The 19,073-nt window shown below is 46.3% G+C and overlaps 1 protein-coding gene across 1 annotated transcript in view; it reads right to left on the bottom strand.

Moving 5' to 3' along the window:
* SLCO2A1 (solute carrier organic anion transporter family member 2A1) overlaps positions 1 to 14,558 on the bottom strand; it is an 81,731-nt gene extending 67,173 nt beyond the window's left edge. Inside the window, exon 1 of the mRNA XM_084842014.1 lies at positions 14,322 to 14,558. Coding sequence (XP_084698140.1) covers positions 14,322 to 14,417 — 96 coding nt within the window. The 5' untranslated portion in view covers positions 14,418 to 14,558. The remainder of the gene's footprint in view (positions 1 to 14,321) is intronic.
* Positions 14,559 to 19,073: the final 4,515 nt, after the last annotated feature.

The following is a 19,073-nucleotide window of genomic DNA, read 5'->3' as shown; positions in this document are numbered from 1 at the left end:
GGGATCAAAGGTAATCAATAAATAAATATCTTTAAATGAATGATGAATAGCAATCATGCTGATTATTTGACTCAGGTTTGCTCCCCTAATTCTTGCAGAGACACCAGAGAGGCCAAAGCACAGTCGAAAGCACCTACTTGAACGCTGGAATGGAAGTCTCTCCCTCAGATTCGTTACCTCTCAGTTAGGGCTTGCGCTCTTGGAAAGTGCTGTTTCTGCTTCTTCATCACTGCAGTGGCTAATAACGGCCCTGCTGGTTTAGTTGTCCAACAATCCATCAATTTGTTTGCAAACTTGAGATTCCTCATCATGTGTATGTTTTCATTCCCACGGCTGGAACTTTTGTACTTTGTGTTTTTCTGTGTGTTTGCTCACCTTGAAGATAAGTACCAGAGCCCGATATCAGTTCCTTCTGAGAATTTGGTTCCCTTTCACTTTTCTTGACTTATGTGCTTATGCAACCTTTTTTCTCATACCAACATGAGTCCGCCATGTCCTCACTCCCAATCTCAGCAACTCTCACCTCCTATTCTGTTCACGCTAATCTTATTTACAGTGACCGCTCCTTGGTGAGATCTAGGTATCTAGCTACCTCGCCCTCATTCTCCATAAAATGGGTATATTTGCTCTTGTTTCCCCTAAGTGGTCCAGTGGCTAGGCTTACCTGCTTGCTGTAGCTACCTATGGGACTTTCCTGCCTTTTGATCAATTGTCCATGCCACTTGACATCTCGCTTGAGAAAGGCACCAGCAAAAAAAACAAAATTCCATTAAACAGAACAGGACCATTTGCGGCACCTTAAGGGCTTAACAGGTTGACTGCAGCATAGGTTCTCATGGTCTGGAGTAGCCTTCCCCAACCTGGTGCCCTCCAGATGTTTTGGACTGCAGCCACCATCAGCCCTAGCCAGCATAGTTGATAGTCAGGAATGCTGGGATTTGTAGTCCAAAACATCTGGAGGGCACCAGGTGGGCTGGGGAAGGCTGGTCTAAAGTCAACCTGCACCTGGTGAAATGGACTCAAGTCCACAAAAGCTTATGCCACAATAAATCTGTTAGTCTTTAAGGTGCCACACGCCTCATGTGTGCTGTAACAGACATGCAGTGCCATCTATGCACATTTACTCAGAAGTAAGTCCTGCTGAGTTTAAGGAAGCTTACTCTCAGGTAAATATACCTAGGACTGCAGCTCAACACTGGAGTCTTATGCATGCTTACTCAGAAGCAAGCTCCTCCGAGTTCAACAGCCTTACTCCCTTACCAAGCATGCATAGGGCTGTAACGAGGCTGCAGTCCCAAGGCCACGGAACTCAGAGTGACTAACTTTCAAACAAACATACATAGGATTGAGCTGTTAACACAGGTATCCCACACCGAAATCAGACAGCTTGTGGTGCACTTGCACATTAAAGGGGCGGTGTTCCAGAAGCACAAAATAAATCACTCATTCAAAGCTGTAACCCCCTGCCCTCCGCCACACCCCCACACACTTTCCGTTCATTCTCCCTGTAGCTCTCCTGCTCCTTCTTTGTACCCAGCTCCTCTTGGCAAAGGAAAGGTAGGAAGTTCTCAGTAATCAGATCTGTTTCATTTGCAGGGATCTTTTCTCCTCCAAACTACCCCTCGTTCTTAGCACTGCTGCCAAACCAAACACATGCCACATCCTGAGTCAGTCACCAGTTATCAACGCCCCTGTTTTCCTACTAGCATTTCACCAACCAGGTAAAAAAAGGCAGCAACAGTGGTTTGCGGCATTCTTTTAATGGCAGGGCATTTGCTCTAAGCAAAGGCTGACATCTTTAGACCTTGAAGGGATTTGGCTTCCAAGCCTCACTAGAATGTGTACAATAATCCAAGGAATGACATCAGAAGCAGCTTCACCGGTCGGGCACATGCCTAGTTGCAGACACTTAACGGTGGCAAGGGAGATTCTGCTTCCTTTCTTGACATTCCACCCTTGCAAGTAAATCCACAGAACGTACTAGCCTTGAAAGGTTTTATAAAAGTGCATCTGTCCCCTACCCATGTTAGGCACATCAAACAACTCAAAAACAACCAACGTTCTTTCTTTCAAATATTTCTTGGCCGCCTTTCAGGGCAGAAGCCCTCCCAAGGCAGCTTACAACAATACATAAAAACAGTTAAAATATTAAAAATGCTAAAAACATTTTAAAAAATTAAAACCAACAATGATGTTAACAGCAGCAACAGTAGCAGTCATATCAATAGAAGGCCAAGGTAAAATAATATGTTTCAAGGCCTTCTTAAAAGTCTGCAATGACGGAGCAGGGCGGACCTCCAATGGCAGCTTGTTCCAAAGGTGTGGGGCCACTGCAGAGAAGGCCCTCTCATGTGTGTTCACCCACCTGACTGCTCTCCTGGGTGGGTAAATGAGAAGGGTCTCTCTTTCTGATCTTAAAAGTGTGGGCAGGCTGATATGGGTGTAGGCAGTCCTTCAAGTAACTTGGTCCCAAACCGTTTAAGGCTTTAAAGGTCAAAACCAGCACTTTGAATTGGGCTCAGAAACGCACTGGTAACCAGTGCAGCTGGCGCAATATAGGCGTTATATGATTGAATCGCCTCACCCCCACCAATACTCGGGTGGCCGCATTCTGCACAAGCTGGAGTTTCTGAACTGTCTTCAAAGGCAGCCTGACATATAGCGCATTACAGTAGTCCAGTCTGGACGTGGCTATTGCGTGGATAACTGAGGCAAGCTCTATCCTCTCCAGATAGCGCCGCAGCTGGCATATCAGCCTAACCCGGTAAAACGCACTCCTGGACACCACAGACAACTGGGTTTCCCCAGTTAGTTCAGAGTCCAGGAGGACTCCCAAACTGCACACTTGGTCTTTCTTCCCATTTCCAGAAGTGTGACTGCCAGGTTGTCTGGAGATTATTCTTGCTTGCCATTGGTGACCAAACAAGTGGCTGCTTACAAGCCAGTCCCAAATGAGAAGCAACCACCATTCAGTGCTGGCACTCCAATTACAGTTTGCACTTTTTTGACGTTATAAGCAAGTTTTTCTATTGTTCTGGAGATGCAGTGAGTGACCAACCCCGTCCCCAGAACTCTTCTTGACCAGTGAATCTGCCTTCCCTTTTCCTCTCCAAGAGGTCCAACATTTGGCAACCTTGCAGACGTGCATCTTCCTCTCTGATTCCATCCTGCGGCACTTTGCTCCCTGACAATCCTGTCCCGATTGTGATCCCAATCCAAATCTTTTGCTCCTGCAAACCTCCCAACTAGAATACAAGAATACCAGTTCCACCCAATGGAGAAAATATTCCACCCCTATTTGAGCCTTTAGCAACCTCAGCCATTTCCTAGATTTCCTGCATGCCTAATGCTAACATCTTTCAATGCTTATCAGTGGTTCTAGTACACCTCTTGCTTAAGGAGTCATCTTAAAGAGTCATTAGGCAGAGTCCCATGACAGCCATTTCTAACTCATTTTTTGTACTACCTTTTGCCATCACCCAGCCCCACCCCCCATGATCTACCATGAGCCTGGTTTCCTCAGCTCTCTCTAAGAATATTCCATTGAAGGAACATTCTCCCCCACTTGCAGTGTCATGGCCTTTAGCCTAGCTTTCCTCATCTAAAGGTCAACAAAACTGAAGCATTAGGGCCAGCCTTGCTGGATGATCCAAGGTCCACCTAGGCCAGCACACTGTTTCCAAAGAGCGATGTAAACTTTCTGGAAATTTGGAAGCTATGAACAAAATATGTCACCACCCCTCCGCAGAAAAAAAAGGGAAAATTAAAATATGTACAATACTTACTTATCAAACCAAAACTTATTTTACTGCTTTAACATAAAATGGACCATTTACAACTAAGCATATAAAATCGTACCATTTGGCATATTTATGAAACTTACAGTGCAATCCTATGCATATTTATTTAGAAATATGAACTACTCTATTGAGTGAAGCTTACTCCCAAGTAAGCATGCATAGGATTGCAGCCTGAAAAGACAAATGCCTAAATCTGAAATCCTATATGTATCTACTCAGAAGTAAGCTCAGTTGAGTTCAATGGCACTTTCTTCCAGGTAAGGGTGTATATGATTGCAGCCTTAGTTTTATACAAACAAAATAGCAAAGATACCCAATACTAGAGAGAGGGGGCAGGGAGAGAGAGAGAGAGAGAGAGAGAGAGAGAACGCAGCAAACTGCTGCATCCTACGCTACCTAAAATACATTTGCCATCTGGAAGGAGGCAATAAAAAGCCGAAAACAGAATCCACAAATGTTGCAGTAAATAAAAGAAAGTGCAATATTTGGACAGAAACAGTTTCATGTAGTCACAATATTAAGGACTAGCAACATAATTGGACATTGAGTTAAAACTTTAACAAGAATGGAAATATTTGAGTGTTGAATTCTACCACATACACAGGACCTATATTCGCTAATACTGTAGATTATTTTACATTAAAAACCTCTACATACTACACATTTTGAGTAAGTAAAACCTAAAGCATTTCACTCATTCCAAAAGAGAAAATATTTCATAGGATTTTCCCCCAATGCTCTCCCAAATTTCCACCCAAAAAATGAAATAAAAAAGCAATTGGGGTGGGAAACAGGAAAGAGTCCCCCCACCCCAATTTTCCAGAGGTTTTTTTCCTAGACTTTTTCTAGGTTATTGTGAATAGATAGGCTTTTTATCGTTTCCCCCCCCCTTTTTCCTGTTGCGCTCCTCCTTTTTTTCTTTTTGTTTCTGATATAATTGCATTAAAAAATAGATTTCGAATTTTAAAAGGATTTTGCCCCAAGGCCAGATGGATTAATGACACTTCCTGATGTGGGGTTGGTGGTGAGTTGGCACTCCCTTGCAGCATATGTTGTAGTTAGAGGTGGGCAAATCTGTCAAGCTTCAGTTCACACAGATTCTCATTTTGACAGTGTTATGTTTGTTTCATCCTGTTTCCACATTGGACTGCGAAGCTCTTGTTTTAGTCCACACAAAAATTCATACGTATTTTGTGTGCATTGTTTATACACATTTTTTGTGTGGACTGTTTCAAATGCACGCATTTTTGTATGCTTTTGGGGGGTGAACTGCAAACTTTGGAAAAGTATGGATTTTGAGGTCAAAATCCATACTGGTCCATGCTGGTCCATGTTTGGGTTTGGGAAGTGTCAATTTAGTAAATTCAAACTGAAATGTGAACCGAACTAATCTCTCACACACATGCACCACAATAGTTGCAGCTCCCTGGTTCGAGTCAACTCGCGCTGTTGCTCTGCGAACACCTTACTCTGGTGCCTGACCCCACGCCCTCCTGTTTGTGATACTAGTGGTCAAGGTGGCATAGCCTGATCTGGGGTGGACAGGGCTGATCCCACCTTCCGGCAAGGATTAAATGACCTCTTTCAGTACAATCAAATTCTAGGAACTGAAAAGAAGATCCTTCCCCTCACACAATGCCTTCCTTCCATAAGTTTCTTTTTCTGAGCTATCAAAATACAGAATGAGACATGACTTTGAGTGTCCTGCCCAATTTCAATGCCGGCGAAACTGCTCATGATAATGTCACTTAGACCGGAGAACACTGCTGCCCTTTTCTAGCTTTCTTCACCTCCCTATTGTGGACACTTCAAATATTTTTTACTAGAACCAAACAAAATGCCACAAGATATTAAGAACATAAGAAAAGCCATGCTGGATCAGACCAAGGGTTCATCTAGTTCAGCATTCTGTTCACACAGTGGCCACCCGGCTGTTGACTGGGAACCCACAAGCACGGCATGAGCACAACAGCACCCTCCCACCCATGTTCCCTAGCAACTGGTGTACATAGGCTCACTGCTTCTGGTGCTGGAGGTAGCACACAGCATCAAGACTAGTAGCCACTGATAGCCTTTTCCTCCATGGATTTGTCCAGCCCCCTTTTAAAGCCATCCAAATTGGTGGCCATCACTACATTCTATGGTATCGAGTTCCATAGTTTAACTATGCGCTGTGTGAAGTACTTCCTTTTATCTGTCCTGAATCTACCACCTATCAGCTTCATAGGATAACTCCAGGTTCTAGTATTTTTCTCCCTCTCTTAAAATGTCTCCCTATCCACATTCTCCACACCATGCATCATTTTGTACACCTCTATCATGTCTCCCCTTACCCTCCTTTTTCCCAAGCTAAACAATCCCAGCTGTTGTCACCGTCTCTCATAGGGGAGATGCTCTAGCCCCTTGATCATTTCTGTACTTTTTCCAGCTCTACAATATAATTTTTAGGTGAGGTGACCAGAACTGTACACAGTATTCCAAGTGTGGTTGCATGGAGTTCGCCCTTTTTTTTTCTTTTTTCTTTTACAGAGGCCGCACACTGGGTTGACATCTTCACTCAGCTGTCCACCGCAACCCCAAGATCTTTTTCCTGGTTGCTCACTGCTACCTCAGATCCCATCAGGCTATACTTGAAGTTGGGATTTTTTGCCCCAACGTGCATTGTGCAAGCTTTTGAGTTCTGTAGAACTCATCATCAGTCTGCAATCACCATTTTATCACCATTTTGGAACTGAGCCTATACTGCAGAACTCAAGGCCACAAGATCTAGCCTAATTTTTGAACTTTTCTGTTTCTTCAGCCAGCTCTGGCCTCTTCTACCATCTAGCCTGATGAAAAGTTCTGGACAACTCAAAAACATGAACAATACTGTTTGGTATTTTGTTTAGTCCTAATAAAGGTATCGCCTAACTTTGGATTTTAGATCCCCCCCTCCCCCGGATTTTGAATTATTTACTCATGGACCAGTGTGGCTGTCTTTGACTTCAAATATTTTTGTTTCCTCCATTCTTGAAGCTCCAGCATGCTCACACTGCCCTTCAAATGTGAAAAGAAGCATTTAATTAGTCATATTTACATTGCGCCTTCCCCCACCAAGGAGCTCATGGTAGTGTACATGAGATTTTCTACCATTTGACCCTCCCAACAGCCCTGTGAGATAGGTTAGGTTGGGAGAGAATGACTAGCCCAAGGTCACTCATAAAGCCCAGTGGACCAAGGAGGTTTTTACCCCTAGGTCTCCATTTCCAAATCTCTATCTGCTGTTACACAACACTAGTGCAAGTCAACACCATCTCTGTAGCTTCTCAATAAACATTTCAAAATCAAGCAACATTGTACAGGCAGCATGGGATTTGATACCAACACTGCAGGACTCCGTATCCTTAGGGTCCAGCAACATGAGAAACTAGCCTTGTAACTTGAATTCTTCTCTTTTTGGAAACTCAAGCAGCTGCAGACGCTCCAGTCCAGATCAGGACAAAGATACCAGGAAGAGATTTTTTCACCCTATGCCATTTTCCTACTGATAATCATAGACTCATAGGGTTGGAAGGGGCCTACAAGACCATCGAGTCCAACCCCCTGCTCAGTGCAGGAAGCCTGATTCCCAGGCGGTCTCCCATCCAAGTACTAACCAGGGCTGGCCCTGCTTAACTTCCGAGATCATAGTCGCTCCTTGCCACAGAAGTCACATATTTTCCCCTGCCCACTCACCCCAAACTGCTATTCGCTGCAATGTCACCTTTCTTTCTGCTTTTAAAATCAAGTTTCTGTTCCTTGTGGATATGAAGACAGACTTGAAAGTGGAGGGGAATTGCCTGATGAAATCCAAGGTGCTAAGGACATCTGGGAAGCAAAGCATCTGAACAGGATTTCTAGGTCAGGCCTTCAGCACCTGCTCAGCTCCATGGCACTCCCCAAGCCTAGTAAAAGCATAATATATTTACACAAAACAGATTCTGATTTATATAAGTCACCTTTACATGCTCCAAAATTTATTAGCACTGAAGTAGGATGTGCAATGCTAGGAGAATAGTGTTTTCACCTATGACTGCCTCTGTCAATGGTTGCTTTATTGAACAGTCACAGACAGGACTTTTTGCATTTTATTACCATTCCTTGCCATTTTCTTCCCCTTTACACCCATACAGGCATAGACCTGTCAACTGAGGCGAATGCTCCAAGCACCTGATGGAGTGGACTCCAGTGGCTAGTCCAGTGTTTCCCAACCTGGTGCCCCCCAGATGTATTGGATTTCAACTCCTATCAGCCCAACCCAGCATGGCCAATGATGAGGAATTCTGGGAGCTGTAGTCCAAAACACCTAGAGGGCACTAGTTGCAGACGGCTGGACTAGTCAATGAAAGCCAACACCCTAACAAATTTGTTAATCTTTAAGGTGCTTCACCCGGATGTTTTTGCTGCAATAGACTAGCATACCTACTCCTCTAGGCATGCTATTTGGTTTAGCATGTCTCTCCTTTTTTCCATGCTACAAGGGCACTGGGACGAGTATTTCCTCTGCAAACCTGGCTACTAAATTCAGAACTTGGACGTATTCAGTTGCCAGTTCCCCGGCAGCCCCCAAATTCCTCTGTGCCACCTATTCTCCACGATTCTCCACCTATTCTCCACAGTGAGCTTCCCACACTCTAGGTAGAGGTTATCTGAGCACAAAGATATCAGAGGCACTAACTTCCTCCTCCTCCTCCTCCTCCTCCTCCAACAGTTGCAGCTAAGCAAACCCACGGAGCTGACACCTCAAGAGTCATGTGGAAGTGATTCAGCCATACGTGCAGCTCCCCCACAACAGATTAAAGAGAAGGCGCCAGGAGGGGGAAGAAGAGAAATATTCAGCACAGAGGGCTCTATCTGAAAAGACTATGTTTATTATTCCTGGAGTAGCTTTTGAGAAAGGCTCTCTGTAAACACTACACCATAAAGCAAATAGGAGCTCCATTATCTTGAGCCAACAGACCAGAGCTTTAGGGGAGGGGGGGCATTTAATGGAGGAATATCTTGTACTGGAAACAGAGCAATGTTTAGAAGCTGCCAACGGTGCTTATAAGAGCGATGCTGTTTGTTTAGTTTCTGAGACAGCCAGCAAGATCTGTACAGGTATGTTCTGGGCCCTTGCATGGAGGCAACATAAAACTTATACTATTAAAACCTATAAATAGAAATATAAATACAAGTGTACAAAAGTTAAAAATATAATTATATAATCAATATTAAAATTGTAAAAATATCAAAACATCAAAAGACAAGAAAAATAGTATCCATCCGTCATATTTTCACAGGTCCAGACTAGTTATCCCCAAAGGCCTGCTGGAACAAAAAGTTTTTACATGCCTACAAAAGCATATCAAGGAGGGTGCCACTCTCGCCTCCCTGGGAAGGGAGTTCCAGAGCCTTGGGGCAGCCACCAAGAAGGCCCCCTCCCGTGTTCCCAGCAGGCATGCCTGTGATGGTGGCAGGATGGCGAGAAGGGCTTCCCCTGAAGATCTCAGGGCACAAGTAGCCTCATAGGGAAGAATATGGTCTTTCAGATAACCTGTACCCGAGCCGTATAGGGCTTTATAGGACATGACCAGCACTTTGAATTGTGCCTGGAAACAGACTGGGAGCCAGTGAAGCTGTTTTACCAGGGGAGTTGTATGCTCCCTGTAACCAGCCCCAGTCAGCAATCTGGCAGCAGCTCTTTGAACTAGCTGAAGTTTTCCAACACTCTTCTGAGGCAGCCTCATGTACACTGCATTACAGAAATCCAAACGGGATGTAACTAAGGCATGTGTTACTGTGGCTAAGTCAGACATCTCAAGGAACGGGTGCAGCTGGCACACAAGCTTTAACTGTGCAAATGCGCTCCTGGCCACCACTGAAACCTGGGCATCCAGGCTCAGGGCTGAAGCCATAATTTCCTTGGTTTGCACGCAATGGATTTCAGAGGAGTCATCAGAATAGGTAGGCCCCCATTAGAACCCATTCAATGTACAAGACACAACAAAACAATCATTCCGCAGAGATTGTCCTTAAGATGGGAAAAACCCACTGGAAACACAAAGCAAATAGACATGCAGTGCTAACAAATGTGCGCATAACCTCCAATATATGAACACATTTCTAGCACTTCCTCTGTGGTGCTACTGTCAGATTATAAAGGGCATGGTTGCAAAACATTTCTGCTGAGAATCGCCATGACACTACTTGAGACTTGAACGACGGCTGTCCTAGTCCAGCATTCTGTTCACACTGGCCAAGCAACTTCCTGAGGGCAGGCCACAGGTAGTACATGAGTGCAATAACACCGTGCTGCTCCTGTTCCCTAGCAACTGATATACAGAGGCATACTGCCTCCGATACTAGGGGTAACATCGATAGTCACAATGCCTAGTAGCCATTGATTACCTTATCCTCCATGTATTTAATCCTCTTTTAAAGCCATCCAAATTGGTGGCCACCACTACATCTTGTGGTAGTGAATGTCATAGTTTAACTATGCACGGTGCTTTTATCTGTCTTGAATCTCCCACCATTCAGCTTCATCAGATGACCCCGAGTTCTAGTATTATGAGAGAAGACAAGGGAGAACTTGGGTCAGTCTTCTCTCAGTCCAACCTCCCTCATTAAGATTGTTGTGAGGTCAAAATAGGGGCATGTGGGGCATGAGAGAAGAACTATGAGCTTCCTGGCAGAAGGGCATGATAGCAAACTCATCATAATAAATGCCAAGATAAGAGATAAACTAGTTACAGCAGAGGATATGGTGAGTCAGTGGGCAGAAGAATGACTGAGTAAAAGCCCAATCCTATGTGTGTTTAGACAGAAAAAAAGTCATACCACTCTCAGCATGCCCCAGCTAGCCATGCTGGTTAGGGCATGCTGGGAGTGGTTGGACTTTTTTCTGTCTAAACATGCATAGGATTGTGCCCTAAGAGACCGGCACCGAAAAATACAGGACACATGCTTATTTACATAATTTCTTGTTTGGGTTTAATGCCAGACTGGTGCAACATGCTTTGCTCAGGTTCAACAATGTTTTGTGAAGACTTCAGTAGAGATCGATCACCGTGTACATCACTAACACAAGTGATCCTGTGTAGAACACTGCACTGGAAAAACATTGGGGCAAAACAAACATGCTTTATCTGTTGCAATAAGAAGACTGTGTGAGCAGCTTTCAGTCAAAGATAGCTCCCCAAGCCATACTTGTTGACTGGCACTTCTCCCTGCAAAGAGCCATCCTCAGCAGCCACATAGGAATGCTTGCTGTAGAGCCAGCCCTGAGACTACAAGGGAAGGTACAAGCCATACGTGTTTGCTTTTGACCTAGAAGAATCCAAGACGAGGGACGTTTGTTCTCAAGAATGTATCTTGAGGCTTTCCTTCCTACAAGCCCAGGGTTAGAGAAAGCACTTAGAATCACCAGACCTGCCTTGTGAAAACCCAGGCTTACTATGGGAACACTGATGAACCCTTCCCTGCGGTCCTACTGTCCAGACTGTAAACAGCGCTGTTACATATCAACTGGTAAAAACATATGGCTTCCACCTCTTCATCTGCTCTGGAATGTGCAAGTGAGAATCGAGGGGGGGGGGAGTGCAGGGGGATACTGACCTCATTACTGTGCCATTCAAAGAAGGAAATGTGGGATCACGCCTCTCTCTGGGCATTTGTAATGTATTGTTCACAATCAGTCAAAATTTCCCAAGAGCAGTTCTCTATGATGAGTTTTATTTATTTATACACCACTCTGTCCTTGGTACTTAGGGCAGCTTACAGCAATTTCACCTCTATCCATCTCCGGTGGTATCACTATCTAAGGGTGCAATCCTATGCATGTGTAAAAAGAAAAATGTCCTACAACTCCCAGCATTCCAGGACTTTTCTGTCTCAACATGCATAGGATTGCACCCTACGTGAGTTGTGTCCCTCTATTCTTCTGGATGGAGCTATTAAGAACATCAGAAGAGCCTTGCTGGATCAAACCACTGGTCCATCTAGCCCTCCATTCTGTTCACACAGTGGCCAACCAGCTCTCTGTAGGAAGCCCACAAGCAGGGCATGAGTGCAACACCACACTCCCTCCCATGTTCCCCAGCAACTGGTGTACATAGGCATCCAGCCTCTGATACTGGAGGTAGCACACAGACATCAGGACTAGTAGCCATCAGGACAAGTATTCATCCCAACATCTACATAAATAGGTTTGCCTTGCAGCTGCTTTGCCTTCCAACAGGCTTTTCTCTCTCTCCACATTTGAAACTGAGTGCTTTCTTGATTCGTACAAACAAGAAACTCACTCATTTTATTTATCCCCCCCCTTCTCTTGTACCAGTTTCCCTCTTTGCCCAGTTACAGTTACTTTTCTCCAGAGCTCGCCCTCTCAGATTTGACCAGTAGGGACGCAAAAGGCATGCCACCAGATTTAATGCTGCAATGCTCTCAACACTCAGAGCATGGCCCCAGGATACCACTTCAGTTGCAAAGTTTGCATTTCAAGCTATTCATAAGCAGCTTCTGCAGAACTGTGAAGAGGTACTGGTTGTTTTAACTTTGTCTTAATCTAACTTAATTTTGTTTAATAACTAAAAGGTATTCTTAGTGGGTTGCCTTGTATTTCTGAGTTGCCTTTCCCTTTATTGTATGGAATCAAATTTTTGCTTTTGGAATGTTAAGGTCTGCAGACTATGAATAAACTTGATACTGATATGGATCTCAATTGAGCGTGCTCCCAATTATGTATGCACTGGACTGAAGCCACACCAAACTGCATGGTATATTAAATGCATGGTTTGCATTTTTCTTTTTAAAAAAGTGTCACAGTGGGGTGGGGTGGGGGCAAACTGGAACTATGGTGGGGTGGAGGGATTTAAATCCTGATGAAAATCCCCACCAGCAGCTTTTAAGGTTAAATCCTATCCATGTTTAGACAGGGTACAATCTTACACGTTTCTCTAAACATGCATAAGATTGTGCCCTTAGCCTGGGAGGGAAGCTGTTACTTGTGCCCCAATGCGGGGGGGGGAGGATTAACTCCCCCCCCCAGCACTCCTCCACTCCTGCCATGAGCCTAGTCTGGAGTGACTCCCACTGCTCATACACACTATTCATTTAATGTAACATGAAGCTTGATCAATGGCCCTCTCCTCTGATCAGGACAACCATTATTCTTTCATTCTATTTCATCGCTGTTTCTTTTCTTTGTTCTGAACTTCCTTGGTGGCCATTCATTGCTAAGCGAGGAGCTCAGACTCTAGGCTTCTTCACCCAGCTGCTTAGCAGCTGCCCTCTGTTTCTCCTGGCTAGAGAAATCTATTGCAAAGCCAGCCTGGACTCTGTGAAGGCAGCATCCTTGAGCACTTCTGCCATTCTCTGCCAGCAAAGACTGCTACTTTCTTTGAGTGCCATTGTTACTTGCACCGAAAGAGCAGAAAGCACACATGTTCAAGCGGCACAGCTGTTCCCGAAGTGCCTCAGGCAACTTTCAACCAGAAACAGGGAGGCATCCCTGACAGGGGAGGGTAAGGGAGACATTCAGATGTCCTCTACGAGGATAAACAGTCACACCAAGAAAATGCAAAACCAGATTTCCAGACGGCAAAGGTCAGAACAGCTCCAGCGGTAAGACAATTATTAATGCTAGCACAATAGTTGGCTCATTGGCAGAAGGATCACCACCTAATTAAGACATGGCCCTTGGACTTAAACCAGTTCCCATTTATTTATATTCAGGTATTCCAGTTTAACCATACTGAATCACGGTTAAAGTGTTCAGGTGTAAGTAAATAAAGCCACAGGTTTGTTGATGAGGAGAGAATACTTTAGCAATCAACACTATACATTTTGGATCTTAACTATGCAAGATTTAATGGACAATATGTCACATTATAACCTCTAGCTAACCCTAACCAGAGTGCGCGATAGAGTAACATTCAATGCGTGTTAAGAAGTAAGTGCCATTTGTTTACAGCTTTACAGCCTTATCCTATGCATGTTTAGTCATAAATAAGCCCTACTGGGTTCAGTGAGGCTTACTCCCAGGTAAAGCACACAGATCTGCAGCATTAAAACACCCAGCTCAGGGAGTGATACACTGCCAAGCCACAAACCCTTTAAACTTGGTGGCTGACTTGAATCTAGGTAGGTTTGGTCTCACTGAAATGTCAAGGGTCAAATCCAACATAAATCCTAGAAAAGACCAATTCATTTATTCCAATGGGGCTACTCTAAGTAGCCCTTCCGTTGGATTTTATCCCAAGAGATTAAACCATCGTAACCTTCACTAGGCCACCTCCATGCGTTTGGCGATCGCTCTGATCAAAACACAAACGGAACACGCGGTTCGTTGACACCGGACTTATGAGGTGCAGAAATAGGAGAGCGCCGAACCTCCTCCTGAGCATGTTTAAGGCAAAACATTTCGACCCTGTTGGATTAAATAAATAAAAGCGTAAACGCGCCTATTACTACACGCAGCCGTCGGGAGAACCCTTTCAGCCGCACTGGGAAGCCGCTTACCTTAATGTTGCAGAAGACGCTCCCAGAGCAGGTGTTGATAGCGGCGGGGTCGTTCCCGATTCTCGGCGTTTTGCCGCTGTCGCTCTGGATCCCCATTGTTTGGTCCGCACAATCAGGCGAAGCCTCGGCAGTGGAAGCGCAAGTTCGCTCCCGCGCTGCTTGCCCGAAGGAGTGCCGCGATCAGGTGCTGCGCTTTGCCTTTTCCTTCGTCTCCTCGACCGTCCCATGAGCCACTCTGGAAAGAGCGGGAGTGTGCCGTTTTTATAAGTCTGCTCCGCTCTCCGAAGCGATGATGAAACTCTTTCTCCTCCCTCTTTCCTTCCCTGCGTAAAAGCAGGCGCTGCTGCTGGAAAACGCGCCCGCCGCGCAACAGCTCCCGCCGCCAAGCAGGTGTGGGAAGTTCTGCCCTGCCGCCGCTGCTCTCTCTAGGGTCGGACACGGCCCTTCTCGACCCCCTTCGCGCGCCTGGAGTGGGAGGGGGTCGGGGATCACCCGTCGAACCCCGCTGGAGAGCGCCGCCAAATCCTTCCCCTCTGACGTCCGAGGCCCCAGAGCGGCGCGCTCCGCGTGCGGACCTGAGAGCTCGCTGCTAGGCGGAGAACTCGGGAGCCGCAGGGTGCTTCGTTCTTCGGGAAGAAGGCAGAAGCCTGGTGGTTTCTTTCCCAGTCCCAGAGAGGCGCGATCGGCCTGAGCGCACCCTTGTCCGCGAATTCCCGGCTGAACCTGCCTTTAGGCTGCAATCCTATATCCACTTTGCCGGAAGCAACCCCCATTGAACGCACCGCGACTTACTGCTGAGCGCACATGGCTAGGATCGCGCTGTTAGGGCGCGTTCCGATGCACGCTTGGGCGGAAGAAAGGTCCCACAACCCAGCATCCCCCAGCCGGCTTCGCTGCCTGCGAAGCAGCCGCTGCACCTTCGGAGCACGCCGCCTCCACGTGGGCCACTCCAGGCCTCGACCTGCGGTCAGTTTTACTCCCGCCCCACTTCTTGCAAAGCCCCCGGTCGCGGCCCCCTTGCGCAAAGGAGCTGATGCAGCCATTTTACGCACGGCCGGCGGGTCGGCCCGTGAGCAACCAGGTTCAAAGAAGAAGTGTCTCCCACCAGCACCACGACCCCCGCTGCTTTCTGCTAGAAGGGAAAGACGAGCCGCTGCCGCTGCAAACCGCGCGGTGGAAGCCCCTTGCCTTGAAAATGCGGCCCTTGCCGCGAGCCAACTTCTAGGCCTCCGGGAGCGGCCGGGCAGCAGATGGGCGTGCCTGTCTCTGGGCTATGAGTGGCCACCGGGAACGCAGCTGCCCGGTTAAATATTAATCTCCACAAGGCGGCTGCGAGCTAGGCGTCTTGAGCCAGGTTTACCGATGCGGCGGGGCGCGGCGGGGCGCGGCGGTAGAACGGGCTGGCCCTCTTCAGGTGGACAGATCCTGCTACCTTAAAAACAAGCGCACACCTGCCAGTAGGAGACTTACCTGGGGAGGGAGTAGAACTTCTCTTTGCGCCTTTTCAGGAAGTTGGTGTGTGATGTACCGCAAGAAGCAGGCACAAGTTGTATTCCCTCCTCCCACCTGAAGTGGCACCTTTCACAGTAATTCCTCAGGGCTCTGCCTCCTTATTCTGCCCCATGTGTAGATCTGGACCAAGAAACTCCAGTTGTATTCAGCCTATCTGCAATCTGGAAGCGATGAAAGTTGGGAAACCACTGGCTAGTTAGCCAACTGGCATGGGCTCCCCTTCCTGTGCCACCACCCCACCCATTTCCACTGAAATATTGAGTACTTGTTAAATGGAAGTGAGCGGGTCATTTGGCATCATAAAGGCTAACGCATCTGCATTTCCAAGAAGCGTGAGTTACAAACTATGAAAGCTCGCGCACCGTAAACCAGTCGTCAAGTGTCACAGAGCTCTGTCATTGTTGCAGCAACAGACTAAAACGACTGCTTTCCAGTAGTTAATCTTAACTTCTGTACATCCATGGTGAGGTTAAGTGGGAATGGGGGAAGAGTTGATTGGTGGGAGGTTCAGGACAGATAAAAGGAAGTACTTCACACAGCGCATGTGAAGAATTCAACTATGGGATTCGCTACTACAACATGTCGTGATGGCCACCAATTTGGATGGCTTTAAAAGGGGGTTAGACAAATTCCTGGAGAAGGCTATCAATGGCTACTAGACCTGATGGCTATGTGCTACCTCCAGTACCAGAGCCAGTGTGCCTATGGACACCAGTTGCTGGGGAACGTGGGCAGGAGGGTGCTGTTGCACTTGTGTCCTGCTTGTGGGTTCCTGGTCAACAGCTGGTTGGCCACTGTGTGAACAGAATGCTGGACTAGATGGACCTTTGGTCTGATCCAGCAGGGCTTTTCTTTTGCTCTTATGAGTTCATCAATTTTCCTCTGTGATGGACTTCGCTGTAACTCAGGTGCCATGTTGTCCTGTTTCCTCTGCCCACTATAGTCTCAGTAAGGTCTAGGTCAGGGGTGGGTAACCTGTAGATGTTTTGGCTTACAACTCCCATCATACTCACCATTGGCTATGCTGGCTAGAGTTGATGGGAGTTGTAGGCCAAAACATCTGGAGGGCCACAAGTTGCCAATTTCTGGTGTAGGTTCACTCTTTCTTTGGTAGTTTCTGTAAGTACCACCTGTTCTTCAAGCCCATCCATTATCAAGAACTCTACAACAGGGGTGGGCAGACAGTAGGTCTCCATATGTTCTGGACTATTCCTGACCTTAGGCCATGCTGGCAAGGGCTTCTGGGAGTTGAAGTCCAAAGCAGCTGGATAGCCACCTTCCGCCCACCCCTGCTCTACAATACTTTGGAGATTTGCAGGGGTGAAATTCGGCGGCGGGGGGGGGGGACAGGCTCAGATTAGCTTGTTATTTTAAAGGGTAGGCACAGCTTAATTATTACTATTTTGGGGTCTTAGTATTTAACATTTTATTTGTGCTGACAGAACTTGTGTTAGTTGTGTTAACACAAAACAAATATTAAAATTAAATTTCACTAGTGTACTCCATCTATGAAATAGGTTTTTTTTTCTTTAAAAAAAAAAAGCAGCTGTAAGGCTGGAAACAAAAATAAAAAAGAACAGCTGCACCAGCTGTTGAATTTCCCATGTGTTTCAACATGGGTTTTTATCAAGAGAATTACAAACTCTTAGGGTGCAATCCTATCCAGATAGGCGGCTGCCTCCGAACTCGGAGGCTACCGTCTATCCAATGCAGAGCAGGAGAAGCATGGAGGGGATAGTTCCCTCCACGCTTCTCCTGTCCTGCATTTTCGGCTAGACAGCCGATTGTGGCTGTGTAGCCACAGGAGGATGGAGCGGGGGAGGAGGCTGCTGTACGACACATTGGATGTGTCGTACAGGCATTTCCGCCCTCCCCGCCCCGGAACCCCCCCCCCCCAGACATGCCGCTTTCCGGCTGCTCCACACTCCTCTTGAGAGCGTGGAGGACAGGGCTGTTTCGTGCTGCTTCAGAGGCAGCACAGAAGTGGGGGGAGGTCAGTTCCCAGAAAACAAGATATCCTATGGCCGTCTAGCCGCTGTCTAGCGGCCATAGGATTGCTCCCTCCAAGACTTTTCTGGTGGATTCCTTCTCTGTTCTTTGGAAGAAGTAAGGGACAAGGAATTCTCCAGAAACATCTCTAAGAGTTTGTAATTCCCTCGATAAAGATCCATGTCAAAATGCATTGGGAATTCAACTGGTGCAGCTGTTCCTTTTTTGATTTTATAATTTTTTTCTAGCCTATTTTCTAAAGACAGGCTAGATTCCTTGATAATGTGCTACATGTATGCATGTTAAATGTTTTATGACTTGATGTGTAGTCTGTAAATGAAATCATGTGCTTGAGTTATTGGCTCTACCAATATTTCTAGTTCTTGCTTTGGCCTTGTGGCACATTGTACTAGTCTGGATTATTATGATAGATTGATAATGGGGAACTCATATAATCTTCTTGAGTTTGAATTTCACCCCTGGAAACCTAGGGTTGGATCCAGACCAAGTTAGTTGAACTTAGGTTTCACTCAAATCAATGGGACAAACTAGGCATGGTTTAACTGCAGTCCCATTGACTTCAATGGGAACAAAGTGCAACTAATGTAATTTGGGTCCAGGCCATGGACAGTAGGAGAAGATAACATCTTTCGCGCTCACATTCCTTCACCTCTCAACCCTACCCTTCCCCCTTGTAATAAAAATACCAGCCTTCCATTTAAATCAATTCCCTCGGATCCTGCCTGCAGTAATGGGGAACAGTTAGTTATTCTTCATCATCTCCATGGCAGCCTTTGAACTATATGGAGTCCTGCATCTTTCTCTCTTTCTTCTTCTAAAAAAAGCCTATCCTATCCTTTCAAAAATATTGAAAGCTGTTCTTACCTTTATCATTGTCCCCAGGATCTTATCCTCTCAATTTTAGTATTAAACTGTTCCTAGAAAGAAATACCCCTTCATGGATCACTGCCTTGTTGTGGCGAAGGGGCTTGCGTAACTCAGTGAAGCCATAAGCAATGCCGTGCAGGGCCACCCAAGACGGACAGGTCATGGCAGAGAGTTCTGACAAAATGTGGTCCACTGGAGAAGGAAATGGCAACCCACTCCAGTATTCTTGCCAAGAAAACCCCATGGAACGTATCACAAGGCTAAAAGATATGACGCCGGAAGATGAGCCCCTCAGGTCGGAAGGTGTCCAATATGCTACTGGGGAAGAGCAGAGGGTATTTCCAAGTAGCGCCAGAAAGAGTG

This window comes from Heloderma suspectum, chromosome 3 (assembly GCF_057233095.1).
Source record: "Heloderma suspectum isolate Gila_16-S chromosome 3, 16-S_ref, whole genome shotgun sequence".
NCBI lineage: Eukaryota > Metazoa > Chordata > Lepidosauria > Squamata > Helodermatidae > Heloderma > Heloderma suspectum.
This window is presented reverse-complemented; position numbering and strand designations above follow the sequence as displayed.